The 26,138-nt window shown below is 48.3% G+C and overlaps 1 protein-coding gene across 1 annotated transcript in view; it reads right to left on the bottom strand.

Moving 5' to 3' along the window:
• DOK3 (docking protein 3) overlaps positions 1 to 26,138 on the bottom strand; it is a 173,309-nt gene that overhangs the window by 24,558 nt on the left and 122,613 nt on the right. Inside the window, exon 3 of the mRNA XM_086931793.1 lies at positions 20,667 to 20,790. Within this exon, the coding sequence (XP_086787919.1) occupies positions 20,667 to 20,790 (124 nt within the window). The remainder of the gene's footprint in view (positions 1 to 20,666; positions 20,791 to 26,138) is intronic.

The following is a 26,138-nucleotide window of genomic DNA, read 5'->3' as shown; positions in this document are numbered from 1 at the left end:
TCCTCGGAGCGATCTCCGAATAAACTTTTCGGGAACTTCCCCCGGGGCTCCAGAAGTCAAAGTGGCACCAAAATGTGCCCCAGGAACTCCGGCACAGTTCTCTCACCCGCAGTGCAGCTGCGGGGGGAGAGAGGCGCAGGAATCGGGGCTCGAGCTGAGCCGGGCCGGAGGAGCTACGGGAGGAAGCGTCCGCTCACCCCGCCATCTTGGCCACGCCCCCCGATCCTGATTTTTGATGTTCGGATGTGTATTTGCCTTATACTCATGGCATATTCATTCTAAATTTCTCTATATAAAACTTTGAAAACCCATCAGGTGTCTGTGGTCATTATACATCACAAAGTGTTATTAAATGTACTGAATGTGTAAGGTATTCTACTCCTTTTTGGGAATCTTGTTACCTGTCCACTGCTAGCTCCTGATCCATCAGGAGAAATGTGCCTGTGGTAAGTCAGGTACATGTATAGTAAGTGGTGAGAGAGTCACCCCCTGAATTACTGATAGTAGCGTGGAAAGATTCACCCGGTTCATGCAAACACAGTTGTCATATGCACGCCAGGGCCCAGTGCGTGGAAATTGGTAATCTAGTGACCCGGGTGACCTGCGCGCTCTATCAGTAATTTTCTGGTAGCAGTAGTATGGTTAGGACTAGTTAAGATACGTAGATAAGATAGTTAATAAATAAACCGTGAAAATAAAAATGTGCTGCTAAAATTTCAATGCTGCTATATTGACTACATTGCTTCGAATATTGCGCAAAGGGTGTTGAAAAGGTTATAAAACGCTTTAAATGATTTCTTTGCATTGCTGCTATAAATATTATATGTGATATTAATAGAATTGTCCGTAAGTGTTTTATGTTGTCCGAATCCCCGGGGAAGTCTATAGCTAACGGTGAGCAGAATCCGGTTAGCTGATGAGGTCGCTTGTTGTGAGTTATTAGTGCATGGTTAGGAAGGACCGGAAGCGCTAATTAGGATCTTTTTACTTGTATAAATGATAGCTTCGAGTCCTTTTGTATAAAACCTCCATTGTGATATCACCTAGTAAGGGTCACATGCGGAAGGAGTAGTAGGGTCTCCGAAGCTTGAATGGTAAGCAAGGTAGTCCGCTGGTGAAAGCCTGACTTAGTATATATCCCGGAAAGAAGTGGATAAGTCAGAGGAGTAGCAGGTTCTATATTGCTCGTGTGAGAGGTTAGGCAGAGAAGTCTATCCGAAGTGAATGAAAAGTAGACAGAAGTGGTTTACTTGTAGTGAGAGGAAAACCTTCTTTCTTTTTAGAACACTCAGACACAGCGGCGAACGTTATATATTGTTAACTAAAATAAGCACTTGCACTTTAAGAAAAATTCAAAGTTTCCGTTACCTTGTAAAGGAGGGAGTCAGTCGGAAGGCTGCCCTGACGTCACTCCGTGCCGCGCTGGTATTGGTCAAAACAGCGGGTGTGTAGTGAAGCTGAAACTGTAAGGGAGGGGTGAGTGCCGGAGCGTGAGACTTCGTCTCGCGAAAGGCCGCGCACCCATTGGACAGGAATTTTTGTAATCACAGTGTTGATTGGTTGTTGCGAAATAGAAGTCGCGTTAGCATTGGAAGCACAAAAGTAAACAAAATTAATCAACAAGAGCTTGAGAAGAGTTTGGAAAGGTGTATGTGGTATCCTGAGTTTATACCTAATCCACAGCACTTAGGCTTCTATAAGGAACAGATTCTACGAGGTAGACCGCGCATAATGTATGGAGTTAAGAGAAAATTGTCCCTTGCCGACAAGATTAAAAACTATTTCAAGAAAGACAAGCCCATACGAACCAGGGAGGGTGTGATCATTCCCCCGCCAAATACTCCCGCCTCCTTCATGATGTTTGATAAAGGGTATCATACCTGCGTATGGTTGGAGAATTGGGTAAAGTATACGGAAGATGATGGGATCTTAGCATTCCCCCTTGATGGTACCTTTAATGGCAGAATCCTGTTTAATTTAAGAACCCGAATGAATGAATTGCATCCCCGACCCAGATTAACTCAATACGAAGCATTAGAGGAATGGGAAATTGAAGCCCTAGAACGAGACAGACCCAGAATGGATAAGGGATTGAGTAGATGGTATCCAAAGGTCCAAAAAGAAACTAAAGAGAAAAAGATGAAGCAATGGAGACAGAACATGATGGTTGAGGGATTGTTTCCAATGTTTGGGGTACTCGATCAAGGGAAAGGGAAATGTACGGAGAAAACCCGCCACTTAATGGCTATGGGGGACTCAGAAGATGAACACCTAGAAGATTTATTGATGAAAAATCCACCTCCCTATGTTGCAGAGTCAGACTCTTTGAGTTCCCAAAACCCGTTTTCTAAATATCCTAGATGTCGGAGGGCCAGTGAGACAGATGTAACTGGTACGGACAGTAAAGCCAGTGATAGTGATGGGTTTTGCAGACCTAGTTCCGCGGTCCCAAATTACCGACCTTTTGGGGAAGGCCGACCAAGTTTGGTCATTCCGACTGCCCCAAGTATTTACCCTACATTGGTACCCCAAGTGATGCATGACAATTCCTCAGAAAGGGTTTTGCATGAGCGAGAAAGGGAAGCCCTGATTAAACAGCGAAAGGATTTAATTCAGACCATAGCCCAGATAAATCCCAGTCCGGATTCACTGACTATCCCAGTAACTATTGGTCCCGCTATACCTCTTTACGGGGATAGACTGGCTAGTCCAAGAACTCCTATTATTACTCCAATTGTACCACCCCCAAGAAAAGAGCCGCTCATAGTCGATGATCAAGAAAGTGAATGTGAGTCTGTGATCTCTTTAATGGATCTGCCCATAAGGGAACCGGGAACAAGTGTGCCAAGGGCAAGGAATCAGGCTAGGGCGAAAGAGGTCCTGATTGAAACCACTTCAGGGGTCAGGAGTGCCACTGTAGTAACTCCAGAAGAATTGGATAGATGGACCAAAGAGTTAGAAAAGGATACCCCAAAGGACACACCTCAACCCAAACCTTTAAAGATCTATAGACTAAGGATAGAAATAGAGGAACTTATGGCCGGTAATGTGGGATTGGACAGATTGAACACCCTTAGTGAGGAAGAATTGCTGTTTATCAGCAAAAGCCTTACACGGAACACCAGAGTGCTCCATGAGAGATTGATGGACACGGCTGCTGACATGGGAATTGATGTTAGTCGTTCCAAAGTCCTTCAGAAACCTTACAGAGCAGATTTTTCCGATAAAGACTTAGAGAACATGAATGTGTCAGCGAAACAAACCCAAATAAAAGAATTACTGAAAATCCTACAGAAATGGGGAGATGTAGAAAAATGGAAAACCAGGTGGGCAAAGAAAAAGGAAGATAGTAGGGCTAAACCCACGGCTTCAGAATACGTACTGAAAGAAGTAGGGCCAGCAGAAAAATTATGTCCCATGAGAGAAGTACCTGGAGGAAAATATGTCCATGTCCCTTGGTCCCGACAAGATATTGTGTCATTTACTAATGACTTCCCAAAGTTACGGGAGAAACCAGTTGACTGGTATAGACAGGTCAAACGTTTCATAAAGGTTCAGAAATGTCTTCTGAAAGACCTGGATGGGTTTTTCGACATCGTGTTGCCTGTAGATTTATGGACCGAATGCAAGATTGAAATTGATTGGCCCAGTGATGAATATGAGAGAGACTCCAAAACCGGAGCTCCCTCACCTGAGGTAATGAGGAAATATGATCAAGTCATACAATACCTGAAGAAAAAGGTGCCCGCAAAGGAAACTGATTGGACCCGGATAGATAGAACTACCCAAGAGCGCAATGAAACCGTCCACTCCTTTTATGAAAGGTTACTGCAGGTGTTCAAAACTTACAGTGGAATTGATAATGTGGACATGAAGGACATGACCCATTTTAGTTATCGATTCGTGTTAGGATTAAGACCTGAAATATCCCAGTGGATTCGAGATAATAAAATCAGTTGGCAAGGTAAGCCCATAGATGATGTCCTCAAGTATGCCAAATACTGCGAGGATGAGATAGAGAATAAGAAGAAAGCCCTAAAGGAAAAAGTCATGTGGGCACAAGTGAAATTGGCTGAACAGCAAGAAAAACAGTTAAGTAAATTGAATAATAATAATAATGCACAAAATCCCACTGCTGGGGGAGGAGGGAAGCCCCGGGTAAAAATGAGTCGAGAGGAGGCTATGAAGAAGTTCCCCTGTCACGGGTGCGGTCAGATAGGGCATTGGAGAGACGAGTGTCCACATTTGCTGGCTGGTAATGCCCCCGTAAATGGTTTAAATCCACAGGTGCAGAAAGAGGGGACCCGAAAGAACCAACAACAGGTAAAGCAGCCTCCGTTGCCTCGCGCTCCTAGACAAAGCTATAAGAATCAGGCTCAGCAGAATGAGAGGGTCGAAGTATGGGAAGGAGAGAATGAGAGAAGTGCAGCAGCTTCGCAGTTCTTGTTAAATGATTCTTTCCTCTGTGATGATCAAGATTGACGGGGCCTGAGGGGGGAGGACAAGGAGTGCGTACTTGGCGCCTCCTTACCAGTAGACCAGACTGGACCATACATTGAAGGAAAGGTTGAAGGAAAAGACGTCACCTTTTTGTTGGACACTGGTGCTACCCGATCCACTGTGAGAACAGTGGATGTTCCTAACCTACCCCTCTCGGGAGAAGATATCCAAGTAGTGGGTGTTTCAAATCCGATAATCAGTACTCCGGTAACTGAACCAATGGAGATTCCCATAGGGAATTTCAAAGAAATGCACAGATTTGTGGTCTGTGACTCCAGTCCCGTGAACCTGTTAGGACGAGATTTGTTGTGCAAAATGAATTGTACCATCTTTTGCACACCAAACGGCGTCGAAATTCAGACCCCAGATGAAGATGGCCTGTACAAATTGATGTAAGTAAGACCCGACACAGAGATTAAGCTCCTGTCCATTAAAGACTTACCTGAGGAACTGCAGCTAAAGGTGGTACCTGAAGTATGGGATTTCACTGGAAGAGATGTAGGCTTAATGGCAAATGTAGACCCAGTTAAAATAGCAATAAAAACGAATGCTGTTTACCCAAGAACCAGACAGTACAAAATGAGTGCAGAAGTAAAAGCTGGAGCCGCAATTGAAGTAAACAGGTTGCTCGAAGCAAACATCATACAGGAAGTAATGAGCAGTCCCTGTAATTCACCCATAATTGGAATTAAAAAGCCTAGCGGAAAGTACCGGGTAGTGCAGGACCTGCGCAAGGTTAACCAAATTGTTGTACCTTGCTGTCCCATTGTGCCCAACCCCGCAGTGATACTGTATCAGATTCCTTGGAATGCGGAATGGTTCACTGTTATTGACCTGTGTCATGCATTCTTTTCCATCCCATTGCATCCCGAAAGCAAATTTCTTTTTAGTTTTGAATTTGACAGCCATGTCTATGTCTGGAATCGTGTCCCCCAGGGGTACACCGAAAGTCCATCGATTTTCAACCAGATCCTAAAAAGATGCCTTGAATCTTTAGTACTGCCAAAAGAGTCTGTTTTGGTACAATACATAGATGACCTTCTGGTGGCGTCTAAAAGCCAAACCGACTGTGTCACTGATACCATTGCCTTGTTGAATCACCTAGGAAAGGGAGGACATAAAGTATCACCAGACAAGTTACAGTTCTGCAAGAACTCAGTAAAATATCTAGGGCACCAGATAGAAAAAGGAATTCGGAAAGTCACTACAGAAAGGATCAGAATAATTCGAGACATGGAGCTACCCAGAACCCAGAAAGAAGTAAGAATGTTCCTAGGAGTTGTAGGGTACTGCAGGCAATGGATTGTAGGATTTGCAGTTCTAGCCAAGCCCTTGATAAAAATGACAAAGAAAGGAGTGGAAGACCCAGTTAGTTGGGACGATGAAAGCATGACCGCTTGGATAAAATTGCGAAATTGTCTGTGCTCAGCTCCTGCATTAGGAATGCCTGATTATTCCAAGAACGTCGAACTGTTCTGTGACACAAGAGACAATTGTGCGCTCTCAGTCCTAACACAGGAACATGGACTGACCCGGCGTCCAGTGGCTTATTTTTCAGCCACACTGGATCCAGTGGCTGCTGGATTACCCGGATGCCTGAAAGCAGTAGCTGCTACTTGCGCTAGTCTAGAACAGAGTGAAAATATTGTTATGGGACATCCGGTCACTGTATATGTTCCACACTCAGTTGTGATCTTACTGACATGAACCAAGACCCAGTATCTCACCCCTAGTCGGCTGACTAAGTACGAGAGAATTCTAATAGGTGCTGAGAATGTAATTATTTCCCGGTGCAATGTTCTGAACCCTGCAACCCTATTGCCCATTCCTCTGGATGTAGAAGCAGAGGGTGAAATTGAGCATAACTGCATGGACTTAACAGAATTTAGCACTAAACCACGTCCTGATATCAAAGAAGTAGCCTTACTTGATGGGGATCTGATGATGTTCGTGGATGGCTCATGTCTAAGACATGAGGATGGAGGACTGAGTGCTGCCTATGCTGTAGTCACATTGGAAACTACCCTGGAAGCTTCTTACCTGTGCGACATAAAATCTGCACAAGTAGCGGAACTAATCGCATTGACAAGAGCTTGTAAGCAGGGGAAAAACAAGAGGGTAACTGTTTAAACTGACAGCCAGTACTGTTATGGGGTTGTTCATGACTTCGGCCAACTATGGTTACAAAGAGAATTCATGACTTCCTCAGGTACCCCTATCAGAAATGGAAAGGTGGTACAGAACTTACTGGAAGCAATTCAATTGCCCGAGTGGGTGCTGAGCGTTGCGGGCGTAAGACGAACTCTTTGGACTTCTCCTTAAGATAAGTTTGTGTGTGTGAGTCCCTGCCAGTTCCCTAATACTCTCCATTCTGTTGTTTGTTTTTCCCTTACCTCAATAGGGTGTGCCATTGTCGCTCCCACCCCCCCCTTGAATCTATGGGGCGTGGTTCACTTTAAGTACAAGTACAAGTGAGAATTGTTTAACCTCTATATTTGATCACTTTGCGTGCTTAATTAGTACTCAATATCCACGGCCAACAGGGCTACGAGTATTTCCTACGTAGCTTTGTTTTTTGCGCTACACCTCGGGGAGTAATTCCCCGCCGCCATACTATAGGTAGTGCTATTATTACGGGCAGCCGCCTGGCTTCCCACACGGATGGACTTAGCACTGCAAGCCTCCATTTAAATAGCCTCACCAATTGTGCAACGCCCTGTGCCAGATTACACTTATTTGGCTCTAGTTGAGGCCCATCACTCTGGTTTTTGGGCACAACTACTCTTCTGCATCATCATCCATCTCGGCCACGGCCATTGATAGGTTTGTTAGCACGTATCACGCCACAATATGAGTTGTTTGGCCATAACTTGATCAACAATGATTGATTTTTATGTTTATTTGTTTTGTGTGTTTTCGTTTGTCTGTTTATTATTTGTTCACAGACTTCTGGGCTCCTCGCAACAGAGGTAAATCCCCTAGCCTTGTGGTTTGTACTTTTAACGCACCATTTTACACATAGTGCTATTTTTAACTTTCACAGCCTTTGGCAGGGTGGGCCTTAGCGCGCCCACACCTGTTGAGGCGACACTCGCATACTGGTCCTGATGAAAGCCCTGTAAATTCATACACTTAAAAAGGCAGAAACATGTTGACCTTCCCCTAACAGGGAAACACCTGTATTTCTTTTGGTTAGTTTCCTTGCACATAGTTAATTCAATTTTAATATGTCGGGTTGACCAGCTAATAAATGATTTTTTTGGTACAACCTTAGACATTTTTAATCACACTTTTTTCACCCTTCACTCTCACAAAACCTGCTCCGCAGTCTCCTGGCGTCGCAGCACACTGGGGAGGTACTCGATCTCCCTAGTGGACCCGATGATGAAGCATGTCACCACTAGGGTGAGTGAGGGTTTCCTGAAAAAATCTAGTATTTTTTCTTGAAAGTTGGTCCAGTCCTTTGACCAAGTCCATCTGGCCTCATACTTCACGTGCTATACTCACCTCTTTAACGCCACGTAGACGGACACTCTTCTTTTGAATGGCCTACAACTCTAGCACATAAACTGAGACCAGGTGATTGGGTGGTGTTAAAGAAACACACCCCGAAGAGTTGCCTTGGACCAAAGTGGGGAAAGCCAAGACAAGTGATCCTTGTCACCACAACTGCTGTGAAGTGTGCTGGCGTACCGAAGTGGATCCATGCCAGTCACACGAAGCGGGTAACCGGAGAAGACGCGACTGGAGCCGAAGGTAGCACAGCTGAGGAGACTCCAGAAGAGGGTCCAGATCTTGCTGACATCGAATTACCGAGCACAAGTCAAGACGTCGAATGGTTCCCTGCCGACGACCAGGTTCTTGATCCAATACGAACCAGAAAATATTCTTACCTAGACAGTGAGTGGGATAGTGAAGGTGAGACAGAATTAGAGGACGAAGGTCAGGTCATCGAGACTCACAGCAACCCTGATCAGGAAATAGGCCAAGTAGGGACAGACCAAGTTATCGACACTCCTCCTGAAACTCCAGAAACTGTAAAGGGACAGATAGTGATTAAAGCTGAAATTCATGCGGAAGAAAATCAAGGGGTCGAAGTGCATGAACAGGAACAGATAGGAATAGACGAACGTGTTCAGGAAACAGGGTCCCAAGTACCTGAAATTAGAGATCAAATACAAATTAGACCTGAACAAGGCCAGCTTAGAAACCAGGCAGAAGAAACTAATGAAAGACCTGGGACTAGTCAGACAGGAAGGGAAATAGACACTGCCGAAACCAGAGTGCCACAACGAAGCGAAAACAAGAGAGTTCACGAGGAAGGCCAAGTATCCTCGACCACTAAAAGCCTCAAGAAGAAGAATGAACGGGGGCGTGGCTTAGCAAGCCACGATGGCGGCTGTGTCCTGCTGAGGCTCCGCGATCAGGCTAGCATCTTGCCCAGTTCACGAGATCGCCGGGAGCCTCAACTCGCCAACCACAGCGCCTGTGATGCCCCCATGCACTGGGGCATCCTTCAAATGACCTAAATCTACTGCGAGCGGACGACGCGACCCAGATTGTCCTCCGCCGACACCGAGGGACGCCGACTCCAAAAATGGCGGGCGCACCTCAGACCGGCAGACGAGAAAGCCCCCGGGAGTCAGCTCTCTGAACGACGGCCCCGGAAGACGCGGCCAGCCGACAGCAACGGAGAAACCCGCGGAGAAGGTGACACCAGCCTGCGGGAGTGCGCACCGGACGGCGCCCTCCTCCACCCCGGAGCCCCGACACACAAGATGGCGGCCGCCGCCCCGGGGCTCCGATACACCGGAGCTATTTCCCCGCCGGGAGCCTGATCGGCCCTCGGATTTGACCGACCTGCCACTGCGGACTGCGGGGAGCCGGCGAGCGCACAGGGCTGGACAATCCAGGAGTCCGTGATCGTCACGGACGGCGGTGAGCACTGATCCCTCTCCCCCTCCCCCCCTCCTCCGAGGATCCCAACGCCGGCACCCCGCTGTCCCCTGCCACCGCGGACAGAGGGGAGCCGGCGAGCACACCGACGGCACAGGACTGGACACTCCTGGCACCATCATTGAGGGCGGAGGCACTAATTTCTCCCCTCCTCCCCCGAGGACCTTAACACCGGCACCCCGGGGCCCTCCTCCTCCCTCCGGGCCCCGTGGGAGGTCATTGGGCACATCGCCACCCGGCGAGGGACCCAGCTCATATACGCCTCCATAAACAGCCCGGAGGACCCGGGTGCCTGACCCTAAAATGGCGCCCATGCAGGCCTAGCACCGAGGACAAACGCAAACCTCGCCCCGGGGTTAGGAGTGCCCCACTTGCGCTGGAGGCGCTGCCAGCGGCCGTCCCCCTTGCCGATCGGCGCTGACACTGAGCCGCACCCCGGAGAAGAGAGGACACCCACGCACCTCCCCCCGCGGTCGGACCCACCGGCCCAGGCGGCCGCAAGCCACCTCTGACACCCCTGCTGAGGCTCCCCGGAGCGGAGCGGGCCCCGACCCAGAACCGGAGAAGACTGAGGGAGCCGACCGACACGGAGCTGCCACCTACCCGGCGACGCTGTGAGGCGACGACCTACCGCCCTCGAGGCGCACGACGACCCGGGGACCCCCCCCCTCTTCCTCTTGGCAGCACCCATGGGGAAGCCGAGGGCCTCTCAGGCGACGGCGGTCCCTGAAACGGCTGTCGAGAAGATGCCACAAACAAGGACATGGACGCAGGCCAACGCGTCGCAAACCGACCCTACGCTATCAGCGAAACTGGACCAGGTGTTGGCGGCAATTGAAATGTCTCGCCTCTCGATGGAGGAGAGATTGGGCACCCTGACGACGGACATTAGCCTAATCCGCGATGAGCACCGTAAGTTGGCGGACAGAGTGAAAGAGGGTGAGCGGATCGTGACTGAATTACAACCCGCGGTGAAGTCGCAGGAGGCAGACATGCAGGAGATCCTGCGCCGCGTGGAGACCCTGGAGGAGCGCACAGTGGATTTAGAAGGGCGCTCAAGACGTTGTAACATCCGCGTCCTGGGCCTGCCGGAGGGGATTGAGAACTCGGACCCTCTGACCTACATGGAATCCTGGACTAAATCGTTCACTCCAGATTGCGACCGGTCTCCGTACTTCTCCATCGAGAGGGCCCACAGGGTCCCGGCCCGGGCACCCAAACCCGGTCTTCCTCCACGACCCATGTTGGCCAAGTTCCTGCACTTCCGAGACCGGGACGCGGTGCTCCGTGCGGCCCGGACGGCGGGCCCCCTGCAAGTGGAAGACCAGCACGTCATGGTGTTCCTGGACTATGCTCGAGAGGTCCAACAACGGCGAGCCACGTTTTTGGAAGTCAAGAGGCGCCTCCGCGCAAATGATCTGCAATACTCCTTGCTATTCCCTGCCCGCCTTAAAGTGATCCACAAAGGAAAAGCCCTCTTCTTCGATACGGCAGCGGACGCGCAGGATTGGACTGAATTTAATTGCCCGCTGATACCTAAACCCGGACCCCAGACGACACGCAACAACGACTCTAGACGATCCAGGAAACGGGGCACGAGCCGTGCTCGATCAGGCCACCCCAAGAGCCAGGCGGGCTCACCCGACCTCACACAAATCATGCAGGAGCGACGAGACGCCCTACGGGCGGTGACCGAACTGCACGCGTCACCCCCGGCTTCGGACCTGGAAGGTCAACCACACCTATTCACCCCTGAGAAAGACCGGGACAGTGATGGAACTATGTCGGGATTCGGCCCAATCTCTTCCCCCTTGGTTGTGGCACTCACATTGGATGCTGCCCTGGCCAGCCAACACACCACCTCTTCGTGAAGATTGAACTGTCAACTGCTATATCCTTCTCATGGTTGCCTGTTATGTCGCGCGACGTCTAGAAGCCTAGACCAATTTGCCTGATGTTTGTAAGCGCTAGCGAGCGATAGACATTTCTCCTACTAGAGCCTGACCCACGCACAGGCCCAGCAGCGACACACGCTGCCACCCCCACGGATTTCTGTTGAACTTCTCCCCTAGTGGGACACTAGTTTGGATATGCCACCCCCGGTGACGTATCCTCAGCATTGGGACTGTTGCCCACCCGGAGTTCTAGTTGTTGTTACTTCCCCTAGTCCCCCCCCCCACGTTAAAGGAAGCTTGGCACGCAGGAACACATATGGTGCACATACACGGGCGGCCCACGGGAGCTGTAGGGGGGCCCCCCTCCCGACCACATCACCCCAGAAATGGCAGTCCCCCGCTCAGACCTTAATATCCTTACACTAAACGTACGAGGCCTACACACGCCCAGTAAGCGCTACTCTGTATACTCCTACATTAGGCGCATGTCAGCCGGCATAGCGTTTCTGCAGGAGACACACATTAACGCTACTGAACTCGCTCGTTTGCAGGCCAAATGGCGAGGGATCATCTGTGCCACACAATATTCAGCGTTTGCGCGCGGCGCATTAATCTGGGTAAGGCCAGGTACTCCCTTCCGAGTGCTCCGGCGAGTGGTAGATAGAGAGGGCAGGTACGCGCTTCTGGAGGGAATACTTGATGGGCAAGGGGTACTCCTTGGCAGCATTTACGCCCCGAACACGGATCAGGGTCAGTTTTGGGATCACCTTACGGGAGTCTTGGCCCAGTTCACTACAGTTCCGTGGGTACTGGGAGGTGACTTTAACTGCACACTGAACCCCTCCCTGGACCGCTCGCACCCTCCCCCCACACACTCCCTGGCCCCCCGACAAGCAGACCTCTTTAGGACATGGACCACGCACTGGGCACTTACTGATGCATGGCGACACCTACACCCACTGGCTCGCATTTACTCCTTCCACTCGATTCCACACAACCTCCGAGTTCGCCTAGACCGTTTCCTCTGCTCTGCACCAATCCTCCCCAAGATAACATCTGCAGAATACCTGGATCGGATCCTCTCAGATCACGACGCCCACATCATACGCCTTACCTGGCGCCCCCCACACCCACCGGTCCCCACCTGGCGCCTCCCTAGGGAATGCCTATCGGACCCAGTCTTCAGAGACGCACACAAATCCAGCATACAAGATTACTTCACACACAACGAGAACACAGCATCATCGGTACTGGTGGAGTGGGACGCGTTTAAAGTGGTGGCGAGGGGAGAATGCATCAAACAGGTAGTGGGGGTCCGACGCACCTTAGAGCGGACACTTTTAACCACAGAGCAAGCTCTGGCCGCACTCACTAAACGACCTGACGACTCGGAGGAACACGCCGTGCTCACAGCCGAGGCTAAGTCGGAATACCAGACTGCCTGCGCTGACCTCCGAAAGTACAATTTCAGGGCATACGCCTCTAGGGTACATAAGGACAGAGACAAAACCGGGGCGCTTCTAGCCTGGATGGCGAGGCAGGACACTGAACTCAAACCAATCACAGACATTATCAACCCGGAAGGTGTATTAGTGCAATCGCAGGCCGAGATTCTCCTGGCATTCCAGCGCCATTATGCGCAAGTGTACGGAGCCCCGGCCCACTGTTCCTCGTCTCCTGTGGAACACTTTTTAGACCCTCTGACGTTACCCACGATATCAAATGACGACAAGCGCACACTCGACACCAAGATCATTCCCTCTGACATCACCCAGGCGATACGTGCCATGTCTCGGAATAAAGCGCCGGGTCTAGACGGCTTCCCACTGGAATACTACTCGACGTTCTCTCCCCTGGTAGTCCCCCGTCTGTCACGGATGCTTGGGGCGTCTCTCCACTTAGGGAGGTTACCTCAGTCGCTACGGGAGTCCGTGATTGTCACCTTCCCCAAGCCCCACAGAGATCCGCTCCACATGGGGTTATATCGGCCCATCACGCTCCTGTCGGCGGACTGTAAAATCCTAGGGAAGATCCTAGCTGATCGATATGCACAGGTCATATGCCCGCTGGTCCACCCCGACCAATGCGGCTTCGTCCCCGGGAGGAATACCTCCCAGAACCTCCGCCAAGTCTTCCATATTCAAGACCAAGTGCGTGAAAGATTTCCCCGTGCCGCCTGCCTCATTATGGATCTCGAAAAGGCGTTCGACACCCTCACCTGGCCCTACCTGTTCTCGGTCCTGCGGCGCCTCAATGTCGGCCCGACACTCATGGCATACACACGTCTCCTGTACACCGATCTCACCACCCGAGTTCGCATCGGGAGACGCATCTCACCGGCGTTTGAAGTTCGACGAGGCACAAGACAAGGGTGCCCCCTGTCGCCTCTCTTATTCGCGCTGGCGGTCGAGCCGCTGGCGGTTCGGCTACGTCAGGAGGGTGTAGACTGGGGCATACCGCTTGCAGACGGCACCCATTGCGTGTCCATGTACGCGGATGATCTCCTCATATATGTCCGAGATATTGAAATGGACCTAACCCCTATTGGGGCAGCGCTGGCGGAATTTGCAGACGCCTCGGGACTACAGGTGAACTGGGACAAGTCCACGGTCTACCCTCTACACCCAGACCTGCCCCCCCGGGAAATCGAGCTCGGGCCACATAAACTCCCTTGGTCCGCGGAGGCTCCCCGGTACCTCGGTGTCCGCTTGTACCACTCTCCGGCGGACATTTTTGAGGGCAATCACCGCAGAATACTGGCTAGTCTGCGCCCGACAGTCGCCTTTTGGAATAAGCTACCGCTGGCCCCGATAGGGCGGATAGCCCTAGCTAAAATGGTGATGCTTCCCCGACTCCTTTACCACTTCACGAATCTACCGGTGATACCGCCCAGGTCCTTCTTCCGCGACGTTGACTCCCTCTTGGGGACCCTCATCTGGGGTGCAGGCAGACACAGGGTCGCCCTGAAAACCCTTCAACTCCCCACGACGCAGGGGGGGCTCGGGGCTCCGTCCTTCGAGGCATATTTCCTCGCGGCACAGCTCCAATGGCTGTCCTACTGGACGGCGGACCGTTACCCTCAGGAGACTGTTACCTCTACCGGCAGAATCACGACCCCGGTCCTCACCCGTCTTCTCCTCCCGGGCACAAAGCCTCGGCGCACATACCCCCTCCAAGTGGCGATAGCGCGCCGGTGCATGATGCGGATCCACCGGTTATCCCCCAGCAGGCCCCCCGTACTCCCCGCTGCTACCATTGATAGGCAGCCCAAGGCAAGATTCCTACTTCACGGCTCCACTGTTCGCCGAATGGTCCCAATGTGGCATCACGGATCTGGAATCACTCTTCGAGGAGGGTCAGTTGAAACCGCTCGACCGCTTGGTCGCAGAATACGGGCTCCCCCCGGGCCAATTCCTCAGATATAGGCAACTGCTCGATGGATACCGGCCCCATTTCAATCTCCAAACAGGCGAGCCAGACACGCATCCAGTAATACATGCTATCCTCCATATGGGGGTGGGTCGCCATCTGGTCACCTGGCTCTATAAATCCATCCGGGAACTCTCACATGCTCCCCTGACGACCCTGCGTGCTACATGGGAGGAGGACATAGGCCGCGCTCTACACGACTCAGAATTGACTAAAGCACTTGAGGCCCCAAAACGCGTCTCTAGGAACGCCCGCTTCAAAAACATCCAATACTATATACTACACAGAGCATACCTTACCCCAGCGCGATTGCAGAAATTCTACCCCTCCACACCATTCCTATGCCCCAGATGCTGTTCCCCTGCCGCGGATTTCCGTCATATGTTTTGGGACTGTCCCGACCTTCAACCCTTTTGGCGGGTGGTACACGACACACTGTCGGAACTCACAGGTCTCACTACACTGGCCACCTGGGAGTCCAGCGCACTAGGCATCCTCCACATCTCTAAACAGGAACCGGTGCATAGGCGCTTCGTGTCCCTAGCGCTCCTGTTGGCGAACAGATGCATAACCATGCGCTGGCGGTCCCCGGAGGGCCTCCCCATAGCACAATGGAAAGGGGCGGTTGGTAAATGGGCGGCAGCGGAGGAAGATGCTCTGAGGGAAGAGGAAGCCAGGGGCGCGCGTAAAATTCCCATCTCCATGGAATGGGCCATGCTCCTCCACAGCTACCGGCAGCTCACGCAAGCAGGAGACCCACCTGTCCCTCCCCCCCCCCCCACCCGAGAAGGCCGGTAACCTCTACCGGGTGTGAGCCACCTCTGGGTCGAGTCCCGATTACCCCCTGTATCCTGAACAAACCCTTGTATGTCCTGCCACCCATCTGATACCTCGCCTAAGCGGAATGCAACAACCCCCCTGCCAATTCCCCCTCCCCACTTTGGGACGCAGACTGCATGGCCCCCCCCCCCTCCCGACACCCGCCGTCCATATCCCCCTGTTAAGACCCTGCTAGCGCCTACATGCTTCCCTCCCACAGTTTGGTTTCCCTCCCTGTTCACTGGTATATATGAACAAGTACAGATCCTGCGCTATTATGACGAGACCTTGCCTGCCCGTCATTCTTCATCGCCCCTAGGGCGACGCTGTTCCACCGTCTCCCAGCCGGCAGGCGTCCTTGCACGATTATAATGTACTGAGTAACTGAAGACATGTATATATGTACCAGTCATATAAAACAAGAAAACGTTGCACGCATGGCTGCTCGTGGCTGAATGTTGAGGCCACGTCGGCGGATTGGTTACGCTGTACTGATATACTTTGTTGCAACAATAAAAACAAATTTAATAAAAAAGAAGAAGAATGAACCCCGATACATAAAAAGACTGAGACTAAGAATAAAGACAGTTGAAGAAAAACTAGAAGACCGAAAAAGGGCTGCCAGTGAAAGAAAAGAAGCCCGAGTCCAGTCCAACCGACGAAGTTCACGAGTAAGAAGACAAAACAAGCTGTATCGGAGTCCTGAATGGACTTACTTGGTGTTGGAAGAAATTGACGATCCTGAAACCAGTGGCAGAAGCGACGAAGAGTCCATTGCTGATCGGAGCTCTGACGAAGACCCTCCGTGAGGCAAACCTGAGTAAGCCTCTGGTATAAAGAAACAAAGAGGGGTTGGAAAACCACCTGTAAGCCACAATGTCTGATTCAAGTGTAAATGGAAGATCCAAATTTAGCTGTTGTAAAACCTGCTGTAAAATATGCTTATGTAGTATAGCAATATTAATAGTGATATGGATAGGATTAACAGTTTTTATACCGTTTATGATAAGTAAAGACCCTAACTTGTATCCCACTAACCCAGTGACTCTAGACACGGAAGCTGTACAGACTGAAGAAACACCACGAAGTGTAGAAAGACGTGACAATGCTGCTGTACTGAGACAAACACGACCTGACTTAGACGCATCAGATGAGGGTGGACTACATTTTCACAAAATGAAAAACAGAACACAGTTAAATGTCTTCGCAAATCTTTTAGTGCACTATGTAGAAGCTATGGAAATAGAAGATGGTTATGTCTGCATGAAGCTACCTACTTCTGTAGCTGAAAGTGTGACATATCACCATTTACCCCTGACCTACGGAATTTCCTGTAGTATATTAGCAAGCTTATTCTATAGAGGCACTTTACAGTACTACTACTCAAACACTGACGTAATCTTTTCAGAACTCCCTGTTAGAGGAAACCTGAACATTGTACATATCAGAAGCGAGGTAACCCGTTATATGGGAGAATATTTCCTGACTATAGGTGACATAGACTTAAATGAAGCTAGAAAAGCTAATCTCACCTGTTCCTTGCAGGAGCAGGAAAAGATGTTTTTGAAAATGGCAGAGAGAAGGAGGGAGAAATTTCAGAAAAAGGCAAATGATGAGAAAGATAGAATCCCTAGATGGGCAGAAAATATGGAAAGCACCTCAGATGGCGAAGCTACTCCTGCATTGTTGCTGGATTTTGAACGGAAAGGGAAACTCTGTCTTCATAGAGAAAAGACTAGTTATTATAACAATGTATTCATCGGTTCCAGCGAATGCGAACATAATTACAAGGTAATTGGAGGTTGGGGTTTCAAAATTGGGTCAGAACCTGTGTTTCCCGGAATTTATTATATATGTGGAAACAAGGCTTATTTCAAATTACCGGATCACTGGTATGGGAGCTGCTACTTTGGCATTGTTTTCCCGAAAATATACCATGTGAACAACGCTCCTGGAAGCAATGAAGAAACTAATGGCTTAGTGCGTAGTAGACGTGAAAGTGTAGGAGAAATTATAGGTGATATATTTAGTGCACTGATACCTGGAATGGGGGTAGTTCTGAATACTCACCGAATCTGCAAGTTGTCTACAGTGGTGGATCGGTTATCAACTGACACTGCTGCTGGATTCCTGCTGGTCAATACTGAAATGGTTGCGATCAGATCAATGGTTTTACAGATTCGCCTTGCTCTTGACACCCTATTGGCAAAAGAGGGCGGAGTCTGCCGAATGTTGAAGGCGCAACATTGTTGCACTTACATTCCCGATAAAAGCATTGAAATTAAGAAATATGTAAGGAACATAACTAATTTGGAAAAAGAACTCAAACCATTAGAGGTTGATAGTGCCTGGAAGAGACTGACTGATGGTCTCTCCTCTGTAGGTAGTTGGTTCTCTAACTTAGGTAAAAGTCTTCTGTGGAAAATACTGATGCCAATAGCTGGAATAGGTGTGGTTGTACTGACCATATGTATCTGTTGCAAATGTCAAAAATGCAAGAAGAAATATACTGTGAATAAAAGAGGAGTGAAGCGTAATGTTGATGAGCTAGAATTGGAAGAATTGAAAAACAAAATTTACAAGAGAGCTAAAAGCTTTCATCCCAATAAGGATGCGGAAAGAAAGCTCAACAACAAGTTTGTGGAGATTGAAATGAATGATATGAAAGAATGAAGTTGGCATCTGTTTCCATTTATAGTGATGATAGTAAATATCATCAAAGAGGGGATTGATGGAGCAAGGATTCGCATGTAAAGCGACTTGCTCTCATTCATGAACCTCGCCTAACTCGTAATAATATTAATTCAACCTGTCTGTCATTTATCTCGCCTTTTTCCCCAACACGCGGGTGTCCCTAGGAGGCTTGCCTATGTGTCTTTTTCATCCTAACCATGCTTGCATATTACAGAATGGCCGCTTCGCAGAAATCCAGTCTGCGCATGCGTCGGTCATACCCACGTGATGTGACGCACTCGCAATTTGGAGGGATGTTTTCGCTCTTGCGCATTACTGCTAAATATGGCCGCTTGTCTTTAACCATGCTCTCTGCTAGCTCACGCTGCTTCCGCATATCTGTCTTTCCCGCATTAACCCTCAATGCTATAGATATTATAAAGTAAGGGGGTGCAGTGAAGCTTTCATGGTAGACAGTGTATTATTTTTTTCTGTGTCTCTAATTTGTTTTCGCTTACTTTTCATGTAAACGCATCCATGGGCCTGGGACGGGGAACTGACTCCATATTTGAAGCTCGTAACTCCCCACTCACGTGATAAGGGAAACTCCCAACTGCGCAGAAGCAGAGACAAGCCAGCTGGCCTTCGAAGCGAGATGCTCCTGGGAACCTGCTCCATGGCCTAGGAGAGGACCCGAATTGTGTATAAAATGTATCAACGTGTGTGATTATGACTGTATGCTCTATTGTTTTCCCTTCACGTATACCCTGGGAACCGGAATGTAAGGGGTGGGTACTGTCATTTGAATATTAAACATGGGAACGCAGAATTTAGGAGGTGACAATGACCTAACCACCTCTCCTGACCAATCATAAGTCGGGACCTTGTCACTTGCAACATTTGTGGGTGGTCTGGGGGTCCCAGAAAAGTATAACTAGTCTAGTTTAGTTTAGAGAAATTGTCCGACTTGTCCGAGTAGCAGACCTGTCACTGACCCTACGAACTCTATAGGTGATTGATACAGAGCGCTGCGGAGCACTCTGTCCGTACTTTCCACAAACTCCAAGGGGTGGAAATTAGTCCTAAGTGCTGGCGGAGCACTTTACTGGGAGATTCGAAAACCCAATCGGGGTTACTGGCGGATTCAGTGCAGAGAGGGGGTAACGCAGGCGTTGCATCCGAAGCTGCAGGTGTTGGTCGTGCCCTTTGGTGAGCCCAGTCCTGACCCAAACCCTGAGGGGTATCCTGTCCTGACTGTCCATGAGCTGTACCTGCTCGCCTACTGGCATTCTGAATCCTTGAGGGTCCTTGTCCTCGCCTTTTCCCAAGCTGACCCGTGGCCAGGGTTGGTCCTCATTCCCGTCCTAGGTAAATATTCAGTGTGGGTGTCTGTCTAAACTTTACTCCTACCTTTCCTCTTCTTAATAAAGCACTCTTGCCTGTGGTATTTCCCTATCACCTTTTGAAAGTGACTTTTATGCAATTGTTCATTAGTAATGTTCCACTTCTTTCCCTACCTTTAGGATATTATTAAACTGACTGCTTATTTTAGCTTGTTCCATTATCCCTTCCCTTTAGTATGATTGATGTGAACTTAGTAAGAATAGCATAAAGTTTAGGAATTTGTTTAAGAATATTAGTGCACATAGTAGGTCCTTCTCACGTCCCTGCCTTAGTTTAAATTCGTACTAAATAGCAAGTTCCCTAAATGCTCAAACCCCGTAGTGTTCCTTAGTACTCTATGGTGCTTGCCTTAATCCATAGTTACATTTTTGTTTTGATCCTGATTATTGATGTTCTGATTTGTATTTGCTTTATACTCATGGCATATTCATTCTAAATTTCTCTATATAAAACTTTGAAAACCCATCAGGTGTCTGTGGTCATTATACATCACAAAGTGTTATTAAATGTACTGAATGTGTAAGGTATTCTACTCCTTTTTGGGAATCTTGTTACCTGTCCACTGCTAGCTCCTGATCCATCAGGAGAAATGTGCCTGTGGTAAGTCAGGTACATGTATAGTAAGTGGTGAGAGAGTCACCCCCTGAATTACTCATAGTAGCGTGGAAAGATTCACCCGGTTCATGCAAACACAGTTGTCATATGCACGCCAGGGCCCAGTGCGTGGAAATTGGTAATCTAGTGACCCGGGTGACCAGTGCGCTCTATCACAACTACCTCATTATTAAGCAGTGCCAGTAGAAAGCTCCCAAGGAAATCGTTGTTTAATATTTCTTTGTTACAAATTAAGCACTTCTCAATTACATCAGCCAATGACGTGCGCAGGTTGCTGATTGTGGTACAGAGATTTACAGCTTTCTGAAGTTTTTACATGAGAATAGTTTATCATTCCTCTTCAGTTAATAGCTCCCAGCTCACAATTCAACATACCCTCATTCCAGGATGAGTAGATGCAATTGTCCTTGATGATGACCTCGTCTCTTGTGATGTCAGCCATAGTTCCATTATTGGCCACCTGCACACTTTCTTGGGAATGTTTTTGTTGTCTTGGATTCTGGAAATTTAAACAAAAGCAGAAAAGTGAACCTGAGAAGAAGGGGCAGCCAGCATGTCCTGATGGTGCCTTTGTGTAGATGTGATGGAGCAAGGATTCGTGAAAAAGAGACTTGCTCGGATGTTATCCTCTTATATAAACTCGTAACAAAGTGTTAACAATGTATGTAATACTAATTTTACACAACATTCTACATTTTCTAGAAAAGGAGGAAGCTTGCCTATGTGTTTTACAAACAAGTAACCCGAGTGTAACTAAAGATGGCTGCTAACAATGAAAAATAAACTGCGCATGCGTCAATTGCATAACGTCTTAACGCTTGGAGAGAAAACTCTGCTTCTGCACCATAGCAACTAAAACGGCCGCTTGAGAACTCATGTGCTAAGCATCTGCTTTGCTAAAACTAAACTGTGTTATATACTAAATACTAATGCATAAATAGTCTTTCTAAGTAAATGGGATTAGAGTAGAGATAGGTGGTATACAGTAAAATCATTTTATTTGAATCTAATACTTTGTCTTTTTTTTTTTCACAACAGATTTTATTGATTGATCAGGTAAAAGCAGGTATACAGTTCTCCACAATCAGGAGGTCACTGTAAATTATCAACACATATATATCATTGTATCCCAATCAATAAAAAGAAACGTTTTGCCCTAACCCCCAACTCCCACAGCCACCCAAGAACCCCACTACCCGCCCCTTATCCCTCCCTAGCCCTGTACACGCGATCATGTCAAGCCCTCTGTACATGCTATCTGTAAGTCCGGCGCCATGCGCACTCTAGGCCTGGCATCCATCACCCAAATCTAGATCGTCGTCAGGCTCTACTGGGGGATCAAGAGTCAAACCCCTGTAATCTGCCCACCGTTTCCAGATTTTATAATGCTTCCTGGGGCAACCTCTGGCCTCGAACACTGGGCGCTCCAACCCCATAAAATAATCCAGTCCAGCTTTCCACGCACTCAGGGGGGGGGCTCTCTCATTCTTCCACGCTCGAGCCAAGTCCCGCTTGGCCACCACTAGGCCCAACAGCAAGAGATTACGTTTGTAAATATTTCCACCTACCCCCTCCAACACATGAAGAAGACCCAGACGATGGATGCGGGGGAGATCCCAGCCGAGCACTTCCGACAAACAATTCCAAACACCAGTCCAGAACCTAGTCAAGCCAGCACACGACCACACAGTATGGAATAGGGTACCAATGTCAGCTCCACAAAGCAGGCACTCCGGGGACCCGATCAGGCCCGCCCTCCACAGTCGCTCTCGTGTATAGTAGGCCCTGTGCAAGTATTTAAATTGGATTAGTCGGAGTCATACCGCAATAGCCGTCCCACACGGGGACTCCAGTGCCTCCCTCCAGTCATCTTCATCCAGGGGCCCTACGTCCTTTTCCCAAGATCTTTCAGTGGGAGCAGGGAGGAGGAACAGTGAGTGACCAGCGTCTGATATATGCGGGACACCTTTTTATCCCCAAGATCGCCTATGAAAACCTTCGCTTCCACTGGGCTGAACTCCGGTAGCGACTCCAACCCAATGAGGCTAGGAGCCAATGCGTGACGAAATTGTAAATATCTGAAGAATTGAGTTTTGGCATGTGGAACTCATCCCGCAGGTCCTGAAATGACTTAAGAGTCACACCGGACATAACGTCTCCAAGCGAGGAAATCCCTATAGAGTCCCATCCGCCAAACCCCGGAAGCGAGGCCAGCGCAGGGAGTCGTCCATTCTGCCACAATGGGGTCTCTGCTGTCAACTTTCCCCACCAACCCATCCGACGCAGTGCCTGTCTCCAGACTGCAAATACCACTTGCGTGGCTGACGGCAGCCTCCTCCTAAGCCCAGCCGAGTATAGGATGGTATGCAATGTGTTATTCCCCATCAGTGAGCGCTCCAGCGCATATGCCGGGTCGCCTTCATCCCCATACCACAAGTCGTTTAAGACCAACAGATGAGAGGCTTGGTAATACGAGAGGATGTCCGACGTGGCTAGGCCACCACAATACGTGGATAGAAAGCACGTGCGTAGCGCCACTCTAGCGGCTCCCCCTGCCCACAAGAAGCGGCCCAGGGCAGAATTGACCTGCCGGAACCACCGTGGTGCGATTGGGTGTGGATGGTTCTGTAATTGATATAGGAGGCGCGGAAGGGCGACTATTTTAAAAATCGCCGACCTGCCATAGATGGTAAGGGGCATTCGAGACCAAGTTTTAATGTCCGTTTGCACCCTCTCCCATACCGGCAGCACGTTGCGCTCCCATGAGACCGTCGCGGACTCGGACAAGAACACTCCAAGATACAATATGCCCCCGGCCGCAGCTCGCAAGGCTGACGCCCACGAGCCCGTGTCCGCCCCGTCACCCAGCACCCACAAGGTGGACTTACTCGGGTTAAGGTAGAGGCCCGATACCTCACCAAAGATACGCATTATCTCCAGCACTCGGGCCCAGATCTATTCAGGTCAGTGAGGAAAAAGAGGACGTCGTCCGCATAGAGGGAGATTCTATCGGTAAGGCCCAATACTTTGTCTTTTTGACCTCTCTATTAGTTCGTATTTTGGGCCTCCTAGAGAAACTAAGGTCTGACACCCATGTGAGGTTGCTGCATGCGCAGGAGAGACTACTCCGGAGCAGTGAGCTCAAATCTTGGAACTCATCCAAGGACACTCACTAGACGTACCCTGGGAACCAGCTGAATACCCTGAAGATTCAAATGAACAATTGTGAAATTGTATACATTGTTGTCAATAAGTTTACAAATATTGGTGGGAAATAAAGCTTGGGAGAAAAAATTAATGGGTGGTAACTTAAAAAAATGAACGTTTACAAAAGTATTCAACTTAGCATGGTGTGATGATCAACCCCTCAGCTTGCCCAATCAGAATTAGGAGTTTCATAAGTTTGAAACATTTGGGGGCTCTTCTTTCCATTAGAAAGTATAATTGGGGAAGTTAGTTAAATTAGAGAGAGCAGTCTCTGCCAGAATGCAGAATGCTGAAAGACAGAGATGCTGTCTGAATGCTGATACCTGACGAAGCAGACTTAGAATTTTTAAGCAAATTAGAATTAGAAGATCACAAAAGAATTGAGTAGGTAATAGAATTAGAAGAAGATTGCGGAAGAACCGAGGAGGAAGTTAGTATTAGAGAGGGGTGAGATGCAGGCGTCGAATCCAGTAGAGGTCATCTGTCCTGTCCTATCCTGTCCTGAAGAACCTGTCACCTGAACTCTTTAAGAGGCCCATAACTCTTGGCCAGAGGGGTCTGATTTTCGCACCATTCTAGATAAATATAACTCTGTGTATTGTGTCCATGTGTTTTTTCTCTCTATCCTCTTTTTTCCTGAGGTACTCGTTATTGTGAAATTTTCATTTAAATTGGATAGACAGATTCTACTTCTTCTGAAAGATGGAGTTAACACTGTAATTTGTTTTTGCTCTTATAATTAATTTAGATAAACATTGAAAACTTACCCGAGCCTGTGGTTATTCAATAAGAAACAGGTAAATAGGACCTACGTCATGGTCATCAACTCTAATCAACTAAAATAGATCCAATTGAAAGAAAGGGCTTAGTATTAATAAAGATTCAAAGACTGATAAGCAAACGGACGTATGAAGTTAGCCCTATAAATTGATCCCCAGCAGTGTTCACCGACCTACACTGCGTGAGTGTGTTTATGGGCCCAGATGAGTATTTAGTGATAGATGTCCGCAGGTTGATAGCCCGCTGGATCAGTTTGCTGGCAGCAGAGGTATGGTGGGTATTGATTAGTTTGGTGATTATTGGTTATAGATTTATGTATTAACAAATCAGTTCGTATATTGTTTTATGTTGTTTGGAAATTCCTGGGAAGTGTTTAGCGGGTGGTGAGTGGAAACCAAACTGCAGTGAGGTTACTCGTTAATTTTTAGAAATGTTATGAATAAGTGAGAGTGGATGTTAGCAAAGAGTTCGCTGGTGAGTGAAAAATTGGTGTTATATCACCTGGAAAGGGTAACACTGGAAGAGTAGTAGGTTCTTCTGAGCTTTAGTGAAGGGCAAATGGAAAAGATTTACTCGCAGTGTATGAAGAGTAAACAGAAGGTTTTACTTGTTGTAAAAGAGATGAACCATTCTTTGAGGTTTATGAAACAGACAGAGTAGCGAATGTTTTATGTCGTTATTAATGAAAATTTGAAGAAAGTTAAAAGAAATAACGTTTTCGTATTACCTTGTGAAGGGAGGGTCAGCTGCCGGAGATATGCTGATGTCACAGAGTGCAGCGCTGGGATTGGTTGACACAGCGGGTGTGTGATAAAGGCAGGGAATTGTAAAGGGAGGGTCAGTTGTCGCAATGACATCACATAGTGCCGCGTGGGGATTGGCTGAAACAGCAGGCATGTGATTTACTGAGGATTGTAAAGGAGGGGTCAGTAGTAAGGAGTGAATACTGACATCACAATAGAGCCGCGCTAGTATTGGCTAAAAGAATTTTGTGGAATTAAGCTTGATTGGATGAAGGATTAAAAGCGGCAATACGATTGGAGAATCAAAGTGTAAACAAAATAACAAATTATTTGACAAAATAGAAGCGGTAATAGTAATAGATAACGGAGTTTGTATGTGGAAGTATGATCCAACTTTAATAGGGAATCGCCCAGACAGAAGATATTTGGGTTTTGCAAGGCAAGAATACATAAGAGGACCAAGTCATAATATGTATGGAGAGAAAAGAAAATGTCACTGATGCAGAGAATAAATGTTGGAAAGTGGGTTATTGGTAGGGGCAAATGTAGGTCTGCCACTGGCAATAAGGCCACTAACACATGATAGGACTCAGCATAGGTCTTAGAAAAGTATTCCTTTGCTCAACCCTTGGTAACGTGGCTAGGAGCAGACAGGCTTAACTTCAAAGACAGGTATGTAAAGCATTTATAAACACCATTTCAGTAAATAATTAAGACACAACACAAAATAAAAATCCAACACCAATTTATAAAAATAGGTAATATTTTTATCTTTTAAATGACACCAAAATGAAAATAATCTACTGTAGGGAACCAGAGATATGAAATTATAAAGATTAGTTACTTTCTAGTATTTAGAAACCAACAGTGCCCCTTAAGTCATTTCGTTTTCTCTGTCAGGGACACACCTTTATAAATTGTTCTGAAGAATTCTCACCACTGTAGTGGGCCGCCTTCTTCAGCAAGCGGGGTCCAGTTAGAACACCTTCCTGGCGTTCTGCTTGCAGGTCCCAAAGTATCCAACACACAATTCAAGGTTCTGGAATCTCCAAGAGGGTCCTTGAAAGTGTGAAACTTCAATTTCGCAATCCACTTGAACAAAACCCTTACAAATCCA

Source organism: Lissotriton vulgaris, chromosome 7 (genome assembly GCF_964263255.1).
Source record: "Lissotriton vulgaris chromosome 7, aLisVul1.2, whole genome shotgun sequence".
Taxonomy (NCBI): domain Eukaryota; kingdom Metazoa; phylum Chordata; class Amphibia; order Caudata; family Salamandridae; genus Lissotriton; species Lissotriton vulgaris.
Note: the sequence above shows the minus strand (reverse complement) of the source record. Positions and strands in the feature narration are given on the sequence as shown.